Raw genomic sequence first — 14,132 nt, 5'->3', positions numbered from 1 at the left:
ATTTCTCAACTTTGTCTTTCTGCTGTTCACTTAAGAAAAAGCTGTATATAATAGCTACCATTGATTGGGCACCTAGTATGTACCAGCTGCTTTATGTAGATACATTAACTCTAGTCCTTAAAATTCTGTAAAGTAAAAATCTTATTTCAGTGTGATTTTTCTCCGGAAGGTATTTTGGTAGAGGAAAAAACACTTTTTAGAACTATAATTATTGTTAACTTGCAAGATTTTCTGTCCTATTGAAATAACTAAACCCAAATCGTATTTTTCGAGGGTTCTCATGCAAACCAATTATCTGCCTTTATACCATAACGTTCTCTAGGGCAGTGAATAATACCTTCTATTTCTAGCTGTTGAGCTCAGGGGTCGGGGAGGGGTTGCAGAGAGACAGAAGTTGAACTTGAACGCTTATACAAATTCAATAAAACTGTATCAGCAACTCAAACGCGGCAAAGTTGCAAACGATGTAAAAGCACTTTGCTAACTGTAAGATAAACTACACGAACTTTGGTATGCAAACAATGAAAAGTACCTTCTCTGTCAAGTCTCCCCAGTTCACTAGGATCCCTTGTCTTAGCACTGTATTCATATCACTAATGTGACACATCCTACCGTGTACGAGGGTAAGAACCATTTACATCTACTGTAACAAGTGCCTAGTTATGCTTGAATGTAACGAAACCTAGAAGACAGTTAAACCACCGGCTTGAATGAAAAGTGATTATCTCAAGTTTTGAGGAACAGCGGGAACCTTTCCCATTCTAATCTTTCTTTATAGTTGGCGGCAATAATGCTAAGACTTTCATCCCCAGCTACGTCGCTTCAAAGCCTTCCCGGAAGTGGCTGACCATAAATCAATCCCTCTCCCCCCTACAGAGAGAGACTTCGCATCTGCCTATTCCTTTTTGTCCCTCCGCCCCTTACTCGCTCGCCCCCGGAAACGAAGGCCTCAGCCGCCGGCCCGAGCTCTTGCTCTAGGTGCCACACGTCGGCGCGGTGCCCCAAACACCTTGTCAAAAAAGCCTCCGCAGAGACGGATTCACAGCTGTGGCTTTCCACCCAGGCTGCGATGCAAAACAATGAAAGTAGAACAACCGAGCGGACACACCCTCTCCACACGAGCACCCAAGTGCCGCCTTTAATTTCAGCGGGGCGGAAGCGGAAGTCCTGGGAGGGTCATAGAGTTTTCTAGTTCCGGTTTCGGGGCCGCGTTCGGGGCTAGAGCGCCTCTCCGCCTGCCGTCGCTAAACCCCGGCAGCTTGTATTTCCCGGTGCGGCTTCTGTCACACAGCGATCCAGTCAACTGTGGCGTCGTGGGTCCTTCGCGCCTCTCCGGGAGTCAGCGCCCAAGGACGGGCGCGGGCGGGGGCACTTGACAGCCAGCAGCTGGAGCCAGTCCTCGCGTACAGGCCCGCACTGGCACCTCCGGCCTCAGAGCCCGCTTCGTTTTGAGCCCTCACGATTGCGAGTCGCTGATTCGCAGCAGCCTCCAGGACTGCAGCTCGAGAGGACGGCGTCCTTTGCCCATAACCTGTCCCCCATAGTCACGCTCTGCACTGTGAGGTGCAGCATTTGACGAGTCATCCCACACATCCACACCTCTTGCACCCACGTCTGCGTTAACTTCGCTCTTAACTTCCTAAATTTGAGACCCCTCCCCTCTGCCTCCAGAAGAGGTCTTTCCCCCCGCCAGTTCCGGAAAATTGAGTTAGGAATTCCGGGTATCCTGCAGAAATCTTACTTTTAAGACTGAGAACCCATTTAATACCCCCAGGAAAGTTCATGCTTACTATAGAATTGGTGGGCAAAGTGAAACCAAGTGCACACAGGAAACTATGGCTGAGCATGGGGCTCACATCACAACTGCTTCTGTGGCGGATGACCAGCCATCCATCTTTGAGGTGGTAGCACAAGACAGTTTAATGACAGCAGTGAGACCTGCTCTTCAGCATGTGGTCAAGGTAAGATTAATTCTCTGAAAAGTCTTAGGGACGATTGGGTAAAAACAAAACCAAAAATTTGAGTTTATTTGGTAGTCTAACTTTTGAAATAACCAATTAGCATATAATTCATATCCTATGATTTAACTGTTATTGAGTCCCTGTTATGTCTAGAGCCCTAAACTGACTACCCAGCACTTCAGGGTGGTTACAGGAGACCCCAAAAGAAGTGACTTGTTTAAGCCCAAAGTGTAGAATTTAGAGGAAAAAAAGGAAATATAAATACAAGGCATAGTAGCTTTGTAATGGAATGAATTTCACTTACTGATTTATTTTGCTTTAGGTTCTTGCAGAATCAAACCCTGCCCGCTATGGCTTCCTTTGGAGGTGGTTTGATGAAATCTTTACCCTGCTAGATCTTCTGCTTCAGCAGCATTATCTGTCTAAAACCAGTGCCTCATTTTCTGAAAACTTTTATGGCTTAAAGCGGATTGTAATGGGAGATACACACAAGCTTCAGAGACTGGCCAGTGCTGGTCTCCCAAAGAAGCAGCTTTGGAAGTCAATTATGTTCCTGGTTCTTCTTCCCTACCTGAAAGTGAAGCTGGAGAAACTGGTTTCTAGCCTGAGAGAAGAGGATGAATATTCTATCCATCCCCCTTCTTTCCGCTGGAAACGATTTTACAGAGCCTTCCTGGCTGCCTATCCATTTGTTAACATGGCCTGGGAAGGCTGGTTTCTTGTACAACAGCTTCGATACATCCTTGGAAAGGCTCAGCATCACTCCCCACTGCTGAGTCTGGCTGGAGTTCGGCTAGGTCGACTTACAATTCAGGACATACAAGCTCTGGAGCACAAACCAGCGGAAGCCAGCAGGATGCAGCAACCAGCCAGGAGGTAAGGCCTTAATATCTCCCCAAAATCTTTGATTAATAAATTCTAAAATCTTATCCCAGTTTTATGAAATTCACCTCCCTCAGTCCACTTTGAGGTAGTTCATAAAATCATAGAAAAATTCTTGTGTCCATCAAACAAGGATTTCCATCCTGGTAACTTTCCTCATCATACTAGCTACATTTTCGTGCACACTTGCTATGTGCCAAGCTCTGTGTTAGGTGTTTGCTTTACATACATTATCTCAATCCTCACCACAACTCAATGAAATAAATGCATTAGCTCCATTTAACAGTTGAGGAAACTAAGCCCTAAGTTAAGTACCTTGGCAAGGCCACACAGCTAGAAGGTGGCAGAGCTGAGATCCAAGCCAGATCAATACAATTCTAAAGACTGTACACTCTTTTTTTTCCCTCCCCAAAGCCCCAGTACATAGTTGTATATTCTAGTTGTAAGTCCTTCTAGTCAAGACTGCTCTTAAGCACGATGCTATACCACTTTCGGTGTTTGTGTTCTCCTACAAGTTCAAATATATTCCTCAATACTGCTAAGTTATTTTTTAAGTTGTTTCTTTTTCTGGATATCTATCTTCCCCCAAACAAACAAACAAAAAAGGACTATGTAATCAATGTTTCACTAATTTCTTTCTCAAAACACAAAACAAACAAAACCTTAGTCATTAACAACAAAGCTTAGCTCCTATACTCCTAAAATACTGTAAGTCAGAAAGAGGGAATCATTTAGAATAGATCCCTAAGGAGACAATGCCAATCTAGTAACTCTTCAATCCCCAAACTGAATCAGTGATTCTCATGAAAACTGCATAAACACATTTTTATTAGTCATTCTGTGATTATACCTAAATAAACAATTTCTCCTTTTGCCTCTGTTCTATTCTCCCAACAGCGTTAGTGAGAAGATAAAGTCAGCTCTGAAGAAAGCTGTGGGGGGTGCTGCCTTATCCCTCTCTACTGGCCTTTCTGTGGGTGTATTCTTCCTGCAGTTCCTTGAGTGGTGGTACTCATCTGAAAATCAAGAAACCATCAAATCATTGACTGCCCTGCCTACTCCACCACCCCCTGTACACCTAGACTACAATTCTGATTCTCCTCTGTTACCCAAAATGAAGACTGTGTGCCCGCTGTGTCGTAAAACCCGGGTGAACGATACTGTTCTTGCCACCTCTGGCTATGTGTTTTGTTATCGCTGTGTGTTTAATTATGTGAGGAGTCACCAAGCTTGTCCTATCACAGGTTATCCAACAGAAGTACAACATCTAATTAAACTGTACTCCCCTGAGAACTGAGAACAAAATTATTGCACTGTAAGGCCACAGGGCTGGTTTTCAGCATGGTACATAGCATTGTTTGATACTTCTCAGCCTCAATTCATAATTGTGTGAACTTTAAACAACTATATGGATTTCTTTACAAGGATATACCCATTGATCTTCACCTTTTAGCTTGCTCTCTGGACCCCTATTTAGAGTTGACCAAGCTGGTTAGAGTAAGAGAATCAGGCTTGGCAGGGGATGTGAGGGTCAGTGTAGAGGAAGTAGATAAAAGAGGATAATTAGCACAGAACCTTTTCCTGTCCCCTTCCTTAAAGGACAAGAGGTATAGAAGCTCTCAGGAAAAACCCAAGTTAGACCTCATAAGGTGGGTGGCGACAGGGAAGCAGTCTTTTTCTTTAGGAAAAAAAGCATTTATCTGCCTAGGAGGAATAGGTTTTATCAGATTGCAAACTGTGAAATGTGGACCTGCTCTTCATAGAAATACTTAGAAACAGTTTAGAAAAACTATAGCTCCTTCCATATACTGTGACCTATTTGTTAAGTAACATCTGCTATAGTTTATCAACTTTTAAAGATTTCTTTGAGTCATACATATCTTTCTTGGGAAACTGATTAAAGGAAAATAGGAGTTGAGTGTATATAGAGAGTAGTCTGAAGATTTCAGTGTAAAAGCAAAGCTAATAAGCAATGAAGAGACGAAGTAAAATACTGATCTAACTATGACTATGTAAAGAAAGGATCCTTCCATAAGCACTTTCTGCTTCCTGTTAAGAGGTTGCTAAACTGGCATGAATTATTCTGGCTATTACTAAAGTTTCTATGAAACACTTAAGTAAATTTTAAGAATAAACGTTTTTGGCAAAGAGCTGTTACATGTTGTCATGATTATGCTGAAACTGGAAGATTACTTGAGGTGCTTAAGATAAATTTTTCATTAAAACTATCTTTGATTTTTTTGAGGTATTTTTGTGTTAACATTTTGCTTTTTTTTTGGTAATCTTTACTTGGGAAAAAATATCCTCTACTCCCACAGCGAGAATTCAGCCTTGTGTGAAATACCTTGTATCAGAAATACTACAGAAACACTTAAGTAGCCTATGTAGAAAAATTCATATTAACGCTTTTATGTACCATAAGAGTATAATGGATATTTGCAAAAATTCTTGTTAAACCGCAAAGTTTTACCAAAACAAATACCCTAGTTAATTAAACATTTTAATAAATAAGTCAGTAAGGGAACTGAACCAGATTTAGGATTGAAATAGCGTAGTCCTCTGTGAAGGTATCAAAGCCAGATTTTTCACCTCAACCTAAGAAGGAAAACATCAAAGTATCAGTAATTCAAAAGAATATCAAAGAAACATTCATACATAATAAAACCAGTATCCAAATAGGCTAGAACATACCAATGTGGAAAAACCACAACCAGAATCAGCTCAGAGAGAAGATTAAGGGATCATACCCTGGTCAAAGCCAACACTGAAGCAATGGCAATACCAGGTCAGACTATACTTCACTCATCATCGCATCACTGCATTTCACCTCCTTGTATTACATAAGAGCAGCCCAAAACCCTATTTTCACATCCAAGAAAATTTAGGTTTACTTATGAAAAACCTTATTTTTAGATAAGTTTCAACCATGCACTTTTAATAAATATTTTGTCTTCCACTGTGTTTTGCTTTAAGTAACTGCTGTACAAAACTGCAAACTTGGGAGCCGGCCCGGTGGCGCAAGCGGTTAAGTGCGCGCGCTCCGCTGCGGTGGCCCGGGGTTCGCTGGTTCGGATCCCGGGCGCGCACCGACGCACTGCTTGGTAAGCCATGCTGTGGCGGCGTCCCATATAAAGTGGAGGAAGATAGGCACCGATGTTAGCCCAGGGCCGTCTTCCTCAGCAAAAAAAGGAGGAGGATTGGCGGATGTTAGCTCAGGGCTGATCTCCTCACACACACACACAAAAAAAACTGCAAACTTGAACAAGTTTTGTTTTGGGGGGGCTTTTTTGTGTTTTAAATAGGAGAGTGGAGGGGGCCGGCCAGTGGCGCAAGCGGTTAAGTGCGCGCGCTCCGCTGTGGCGGCCTGGGGTTCGAAGGTTCGGACCGGGTGCGCACCGACGCACCGCTTGGCAAGCCGCACTGTGGTGGTGTCCCATATAAAGTGGAGGAAGATGGGCACGGATGTTAGCCCAGGGCCAGTCTTCCTCAGCAAAAAGAGGAGGATTTGCAGATGTCAGCTCAGGGCTGATCTTCCTCACCAAAAAAAAAAAAAAAAAAAAAGGAGTGGAGAAGCATTTATAGTTCAAAAACATTTTTTTTAAATGAGCCCAAATACCATGTATGATAATATCTCAGGGATGTCTGTGAAGGGATTTATAGTCTTGTTCCAAAGCAAAAGCTTTAGAAAAGATTTTCTACTAAATTCTTTTATAAAGTAAACTCCAGTTCATTTAACATATAATTTGATTTACAATTCTGCTGCCAACAAAAATAAATAGTCATAAAATTTTTAAACTAGTATCTTCTATCTTAAAAGTCCAAAACCCAGAGAGGCTCTGGTTTGCCCAAGGCCCGTAGCAAATTAACAGCAGAGCTGGAAACAGAAATGAGGTCTGATGACTAGGTTTATATTTTTCCACTACCAGCTAAATATAAGGTTTAATTTCATTTTTTTCCAGGCCATGGGCAAGATAAAGGAAGCAATGTAAAGCCTAGGTAATTCACAACCTCAATAATCAATTTCTGAGTGAGAAAGCTGATTGCATTTTATTTATTCTAAATGAAACTTTCTCGTGGTATATTATCGCTGACATGGAAAAGTACTAGGATCATAAACAATGTCACCCTCTCCAGCCTTTCAGCATGTCATTGTCAGTATCTAAAAAACAATTCTGGAGACACCACGTGCTTCCTTCAGACATCTATACATGTCAATAGATTGATACTCCATAGTTAAAAACTGACAGCTGTTGGTCTGTGTTCACCATTCAGCAACTAAGCTCCATAAAGAGAGGGAAATAAAGTGTCTGTTTTACAGGGGCTATGCTGAGCCTTTCATGATCTTCTACAGGTGCAGCAAGTACACGTTAAAAATGAGGAATCAAGCTGAAAGAACTAACTACATAAAAGCATGAAACTTGTGAGCAGAGCTGCAAGTGTGCTCCAGCTATACGCAGCAAGCACATTTTCCTAGTTCTCTTCCTCAGTACACTTTGCTCCACCTGGAGTGCCTCCCCCTTCCCTTTCAATCTGGAGAACGCCTCATTATAGTTTTAAAACCTACTCAAATGTCACCTTCTCTGTAAAGTGGTCCCCACTCCCTCAGTCGTGCCTTTCTCGGACTCCTACCGCACTTTTCCCCACCACAGCACGCATGACACGCCAGTTACTCACCCATTCACGTCCTCCACCTCCCTCTCTCTCCCACCAGCCCCATCACACCGAGTTCCTAAAGAACCAGGACTGTGGCATATTGGCCTTTGCATCCAGCACACTCAGAACGGTGCCTGCTACCTAAGAGGAGGCTCAATAAATGAGCGTCTTATTCAGTCAATGAGCGACCCTCCCTACTAAACCCTGAACTCCTACATTATAAAAGGATCAGCATAATTGATAAAGCCTACTTACCTCCAACATTTCACGTAAGGGCCGCCTCAAGCATCTCTAAGCCCTCCTTCCCCCAGCTACCTCACGGCGCCCTGCGCAGGACAACCAATGCTTACACACAGTGGACCCTCAAAAATAAGGTCTAAACCCCACAACTTCGGGAAAAACTGAGAAAAGCCGTCCTTGCGGGGAAATACGAATAAGGCCGGAGCCAGGGCTCAAACCAAAGACCCACGCAGGAGTCCACACCCCGCTTTCCGAACTCCTAAAGCTGCCACGCCCTAGACTCTCAAAAGGCTTGCCCCAGCGTGCGGAGGCTGATAGCAGCCGACTCGCGGCCCTTAGGTCCCGGGCAGTACCCCTTCCCGCCTCCCGCCCTCCTCCGCTTCGCTGCGCCGCCGGCGTCCCACCGCCCAGCGCGGCCCTCGCTCGACAACCAATCACGCGGCGCCCAGACGGTCACGTGAGTCAAGGCGTGAGGCGGCTGGCGCGAGGGGCAGCCAATCGGAGGGCGAGGCGAACGTCAGGGGTGGGGCGGACCGGATGGCGGAAGTGCCTTCTCCGTCGCTCCTTTGCGTGATGTGCTCCATCCTTAGAGTTAGGGCAGTGGCATTGCAGGCTCTCGTCGGGTCCCGCCCGCTCCCAGATACCGGGACCGCTGTGAGGGGTGCTTTTGCCGGTGGCTTGTTTCACAACTGGAGAAGGCCGTCTGAGGCAGTTGTGCCCTGGGTTCCCCGGAAGAACTGTGGATTCAGACAGTGACCCAACAGTATTTATTGCGCTTGTCCGGATTCGCGCCTGAGGGCTAGGGCTTGTAGTGGACTCAGATGAATGTGTCCCTCTCCGTCCAGGAGAACTCATTGGCTCTCTGGGCGCTTGGACGCTTCGTAAATAAGAGGTGCCACAAGAAAAGTCCAGCTAAATATTAAAGAAGTGCGAAGGAGAGCAGGAAAGACTTCCTGGGAGAGATGGCATTTGATCTGGGTCTTGAAAAATGGGTGGGATTTGAGAATTAGGAGATACCGGGAGAAAGAATAATTTAACTCCTGAATTAAATGAGAAAGCATAGGGGAGCTTACCAAATTTAGGTCAAGTCGAAACGGTACAGTGTTCCTCAAAATTTGGCGAGTTAGAAACACCAGGAGGAAACAACATAGATGTCCTCCATCAAAAAACAAAACAAAACAAAAAAACAGCAAAAACTCAAAAATGCCTGTGGCACAACCCGGGTTTACTGAATCAGATATTCTGGGGTTGGAGGCCAGGCACGTATATTTTTAATAAGTGCCCCAAAGGTGATTCTGAGTCATACCAAAGTTTGAGGACCAGTGATAAAGGGGTGGTAGGAGATTTGAAAGACAGGTCAAGACTTTGTTAAGGATGGTGGCTTGCTAGCTGTGTTGTTTAGACTACTCTGGAGAAAGTGGGAGATTTGAAGATTTCAGAGCCCGAGGAGATAGGTGATCAGAACTGTACCTTAGAAAACTCAGTATGCAACTCTGTTTTTAAATAGATTGAAAGCAGGCAGAATGAAAGCAGGGGAAGCTGTTGCAAGTGATTGCAATGGTCCAGGTGAGAGCTAATAAGAGCCTAAATTAGGACTGTGGCAGTGGAAATGGAGAGGTAGCATATGCAAGGCAGCATGAGGAATATGATGAGGGTCAGATAGGGATGGGGAGGACATGAAGAAATAAAAAGGAAGAATGGAGAAAAATGGAGGGTCTTTGGTACCAGACCTACTAAGGACCTCCATTGTACTTTAAGGATAGGAGAGGTTAGACAGTGAAGAGAATGTGCCTTTGTGTGTGCTGTTTCCTCTGCCTGGTTTTCCCTTCCTTCTCCATCTCCCTTTCTCAGTCTGGTGCATTCTTACTTGCAGGTTCCAGCTCATATACCATCTCATTTATGAAATCTTATCTTATTCTCACAAGCATAGTTATTGTCACTCCTCAGAACACGCAGAGCACACTGTTCCTACCGTGCTAGCTCTCCAGAGTGGCACTAGAGTGTAGTGGTCATGCATATAGACTATATTTGCAAGCACTGTGAACTCTCTGTTCCTTAGTTTCTTCATCTGTGAAAAGGGAATAATAACAGCACTTACCTCAGAGAGCTGTTAGAAGAATTGAATAAGAACAGTGCCTAATACACAGAGTGCTCAACTGATGTTATTGTATATGTTGTACTGCAATGAGTTGTTTAATGCCTGTTTTCCCTCTCTAGATTGGGAACAGGACGTGTCTTGTTCTCCTGGCTAACAAGAAGGCTGCATGGCAGAATGATAGTAAGTTTTGGAATCAGACAGACAGGGGTTCATATCCCAGCTCTACTACTTACTAGGTGTGTAACTTTAAACTTTACTTCCCTGAACTCAGGTTCTTCATAATACATGTCTTACAAATTCTTATGAGGACAATTTGAGATAATCAAAGTTGCATATCTGGCCCAAAGAAGGCAGTCACTAAACGGCAGTTTTTACTTTGATGTGTGCCCCAGAGCATAACACCATGTTTAGAACACAATAAGTGCTTAATAATTGATTCTTGAATGAAAAACTGACATTATATGCCAGAAACCATGCTAAGCTCTTTATGTACGTCGTCTCACTTCATTCTCACAAGAACTCTATGGAGAAGGCATTATTATCTCCAGTTTACACAGAAGGAATCTGAGGCTTAGATTAGCTTAACCACATTTTCAAAGCCAGACAGTGCCAGAGCTAGGATTTCAACACCCTAGGTGCTCAAAAAATAGCTGATTGAATGAAAGAATAAATGAAAGTTAGGAGACTTATCCAGAATCAGGTAGAACCAGCACTGTTGCTCATTCATCTCTGAATGAATTGAGGGTGAGATGGAGGCTGGTACTTGCCTGTTCTTGTCTCGTGTGCACAAAGATTGTGCTGTAACTACCTCTGCTAATAAATTGAAATGCTTAGTGAATAAACACATCTTAAATAAATTGGGAGTTCTAGTTCTTGGCCAATTGTCAACAGCATAGCCAGATCACCTTCCCAAGACCTAGGAAAAGGCATTGTCCAAGCTAATAATTTCAAGTTTCTTTGTATCATGGATTATTTGCTTTCAAGGTATCAGAGCCAAGATAGGAGATCCTCCTTGGCCTGATAACCTAACTATTTACAGCCAAGGGACTTAACTAAGGAACTTTGAAGAAAGCAGAGAAACTCTCTGTGCTCATCTTTCACATTATCCCTCCTTCTCCTGATTTGGTCCTCCATTGTGCACTGAAGAAGAATAAGAAGGAAACAATAATCTAGTTCCTAGTTCTCCTGCCCAATTAATGTTCTTTATGTTCATTTGGAAGAAAAGGGGGAGGTACTTAGGTAGATTTCTGATTCTGAAGACTCTAAAGCAATCCAGAGTTCTAAACTTGAAAGGCAGTGGAAGGAGTGAAAACATTTGGTTAGGCAGACCTGGCTTTGAATCCCAGCTCTTCTACTTACTGGCCATGTAATCTCAGTTTCCCTGTAGTGTGTAAAGCTCACAGCTTGGTCCCTTGTACCCAAATGCACATGTTCAGTAAATGATAATCAGTTTTTATCTTTCTAAAAGTAAGTAATATCAGAGGTATTTCAGTGTGAGAGTAGGTAGATGGTAGAACAAAAAGTGAGACTGAATTTGGAGGTGAAGTGAGTCAAAAAGGGTTAAATTTGAAGCTGAGAGCAGGCCTTTGGAGTTTATTATGTTGCTGTGCTGATTATATATCATAGTGTCCATTCTGCCTCCTATCCTGGAAATGCTCTTCAGCCAAACATGTACAAAGGGTAATGCCAGCAAAGCAGAACTTCGTAGGAACAGTAACCTCAGTTAATAAAAAAAAACTAGAGATGTCCAGAAACCTATTTAAGAATGTCATTTCAGGGCCGGCCCCGTGGCTTAGCGGTTGGGTGCACGTGCTCTGCTACTGGCGGCCTGGATTCAGATCCCGGGCGTGCACCGATGCACCGCTTCTCTGGCCATGCTGAGGCGGCGTCCCACGTACAGCAACTAGAAGGATGTGCAGCTATGACATACAACTATCTACTGGGGCTTTGGGTGAAAAAAAAAAAGGAGGAGGATTGGCAATAGATGTTAGCTCAGAGCCGGTCTTCCTCAGCAAAAAGAGGAGGATTGACACAGATGTTAGCTCAGGGCTGATCTTCCTCACAAAAAAAAAAAAAGGTCATTTCATCATAAACAAATTGAAGTAGAAACACAGAGTTGTCTGATGGTTTGATTTAGAGAGAGAGAGGTATATTAGTTTCCTGTGGCTTCTGTAACAAATTACCACAAACTTGGTTGCTTAAAACAACAGAAATTTATTCTCTTATAGACAGAGGTTTGACATCAGTTTCATTGGGCAGAAATCAACGTGTCGGCAGGGCTGTGCTCCCTCTAGAGGCTCTAGGGGAGAATCTGTTTCTTGCCTCTTCCAGCTTCCAGTGGCTGCCGGCATTCCTTACTTATGGCCACATCACTCCAGTCTCTGCCTCTATGGGTCACGTTGCCTCCTCCTCTTTTGTGGGTATCAAATCTCTCTCTGACTTCCTCTAATAAGAACACTTGTAATTGGGATTTAGGGCCCACTTGGATAATCCGGGTTATCTCCCCATCTCAAGATCCTTACTTAATCACATCTGCAAAGACCTTTTCTCCTTATAAGGTAACATTTACAGGTTAATAATAATAATAATTGGTGGCCATTATTCAGCCTACTACAAGAAGCTTGATCCAGCTTAACCAGCATTCCCAAATGAGATAACTGTCTCTCACCTGTTTATTTTTTCATCAAATTGTTTTTTTAATTATAAAAACAATGTTCATTGTAGACCATTTAGAAAATACAGAAAAGTTAAAGAAAAAAAAGGAAAAGAAAGGAAAGAAATTAAATGAAAAACCATCTCTAATCCTCTCAGGATAGCCAGCCCCTCATCAATGAGCATTTTTCTAGGCTGGGTCTTGTGCCCAACCAAGAGGAAGAATAGGAAAGAGAGAATAAAAGTAAATAGAATGGAACAAGCAATTTGGAAGGTAATGGAATAGGTTAATATTGCTCATAATGGATATGCACAAGGCAGCCTAATTTAAAATGGGTGTTGAACTTGGAAATGAAATTAACCAGGACAGGAGGTGCTTGTATGATGTATGGAAATGACGCTCAGTCCCTTAGAGGTGGGAAGGTTAGCTTTGGCCTCTCACTTGAAAACCCCTGAATTTCCCGAGTACAGCCTCATTCACTCCCAGAAGTCAGACCCTGGGCTGCTAGTCTGCCTTGTCATAGGCTTTTCTTGAGTCCTTATCAGCCTTCCTCAGTGGGTCAATGTTATGAAGACTGGGGGAGTCTGGCAGAGTTCCTGCTCCTCCCAGGCTGATATCAAAGGGCAACAGGGCTGTGACAGAAGAAAAACATTCAGACCAGAGCCACATGTGGAACTGAAACAGCAAGAGGAAAAGGAAGAACATCAGGTAAAAAAAAAATTTTTTCTTAAATCTCATCCATCTCATTGTAGGTAGAGGTTATATCTGAGGGCATGAAGGGCTTAGTAAAATAGTAGCTAAGGAGAAACTTGTCAAGGAGAACTTTTGGGAAAAGTGGAAAGGATGTTCATATGGAGCTAGACTCTCAGAAAACTCGATCATCGTAGTTACCAGCATCCAAGGAACATCAATGAGGCTCGGCAGTCATAAGAGTATAGGCCTGCTAGTTCAGAAGCAGTTAGATACGGCCTGTGGGTCCAAGCAGGTGGAAATTATAGGGAGACAAATTTCAGCTGAAAATAAGAAGGCCATTTCTAACAGCCGTTGGAAAATAGATGGGACTAATTGGAGAGGTGGTGAGATACTCATCACTGGAGTTGTTCAAGCAGTTGCTGGAAAGCAATTTGTTGGAAGTTGGGAACATTATAGAGAGGATTTCTTATAAGAAATCAGATAGATGGTTAGACCAGAAGATCTTTAAAGTCCCTCCCAACACTTCTTTGATTCTGTGACATGAATAGAATGTTATCAGAAATTTCTCTAAGGAGCCATACATTTACATTTACCTGTAGGAGATGTTCACATATGAAAAAATAATTCAGCAGGTTGATTCTGGTTTGCCTGGAAGGAGCGAGAAGCCAACCAAGAGCAAACTAGTGGTAGAGAAGGGTACACATTCTTGTTGGATGCCTGTTTTTTTCCCTCCTGGTGGTTATAAACAACACCCATATGGCCTCTGTTTTGCCAAGATCACACAGAAGAAATGGATTCTCTTCTTCTACAGGAACAATTTTGGTTTGGGTTAGTAAACTTTTTTTCGCAGTTAACAAAAGCTAAGGGAGTCATTTCTGAAATATTTGCTTCAGAGCCCTAATTTCAATTTAGGTGGCTATTCTCTGGTCTGTGAAGCAAAAGGAGGTTGACC

At 43.2% G+C, this 14,132-nt stretch overlaps 1 protein-coding gene, 1 long non-coding RNA gene and 1 other non-coding gene across 3 annotated transcripts; 1 reads left to right on the top strand and 2 right to left on the bottom strand.

Annotated features, from left to right (window-relative positions):
* The first annotated feature begins 1,183 nt into the window (after positions 1-1,183).
* Positions 1,184-5,086, top strand: PEX12 (peroxisomal biogenesis factor 12). The gene is made up of 3 exons (XM_058560401.1): positions 1,184-1,961; positions 2,284-2,837; positions 3,741-5,086. The coding sequence occupies exons 1-3, from the start codon at positions 1,836-1,838 to the stop codon at positions 4,138-4,140; spliced, it is 1,080 nt and encodes a 359-aa protein (XP_058416384.1). The 5' UTR covers positions 1,184-1,835; the 3' UTR covers positions 4,141-5,086.
* Positions 5,087-5,322: 236 nt separating this feature from the next.
* On the bottom strand, positions 5,323-8,093 carry LOC131417246 (uncharacterized). Its single transcript, XR_009222694.1, has 2 exons — positions 7,752-8,093; positions 5,323-5,438 (listed from the first exon to the last, which is right to left on the bottom strand). It is a non-coding gene; the product is annotated as an uncharacterized LOC131417246 (long non-coding RNA).
* Positions 5,561-5,657, bottom strand: LOC131418050 (Z30 small nucleolar RNA). Its single transcript, XR_009222845.1, has one exon. It is a non-coding gene; the product is annotated as a Z30 small nucleolar RNA (small nucleolar RNA).
* Positions 8,094-14,132: the final 6,039 nt, after the last annotated feature.

This window comes from Diceros bicornis, chromosome 18 (genome assembly GCF_020826845.1).
Source record: "Diceros bicornis minor isolate mBicDic1 chromosome 18, mDicBic1.mat.cur, whole genome shotgun sequence".
NCBI lineage: Eukaryota > Metazoa > Chordata > Mammalia > Perissodactyla > Rhinocerotidae > Diceros > Diceros bicornis.
The sequence above is the reverse complement of the archived record's forward strand: the minus strand, read 5'-3'. Positions and strand labels throughout refer to the sequence as shown.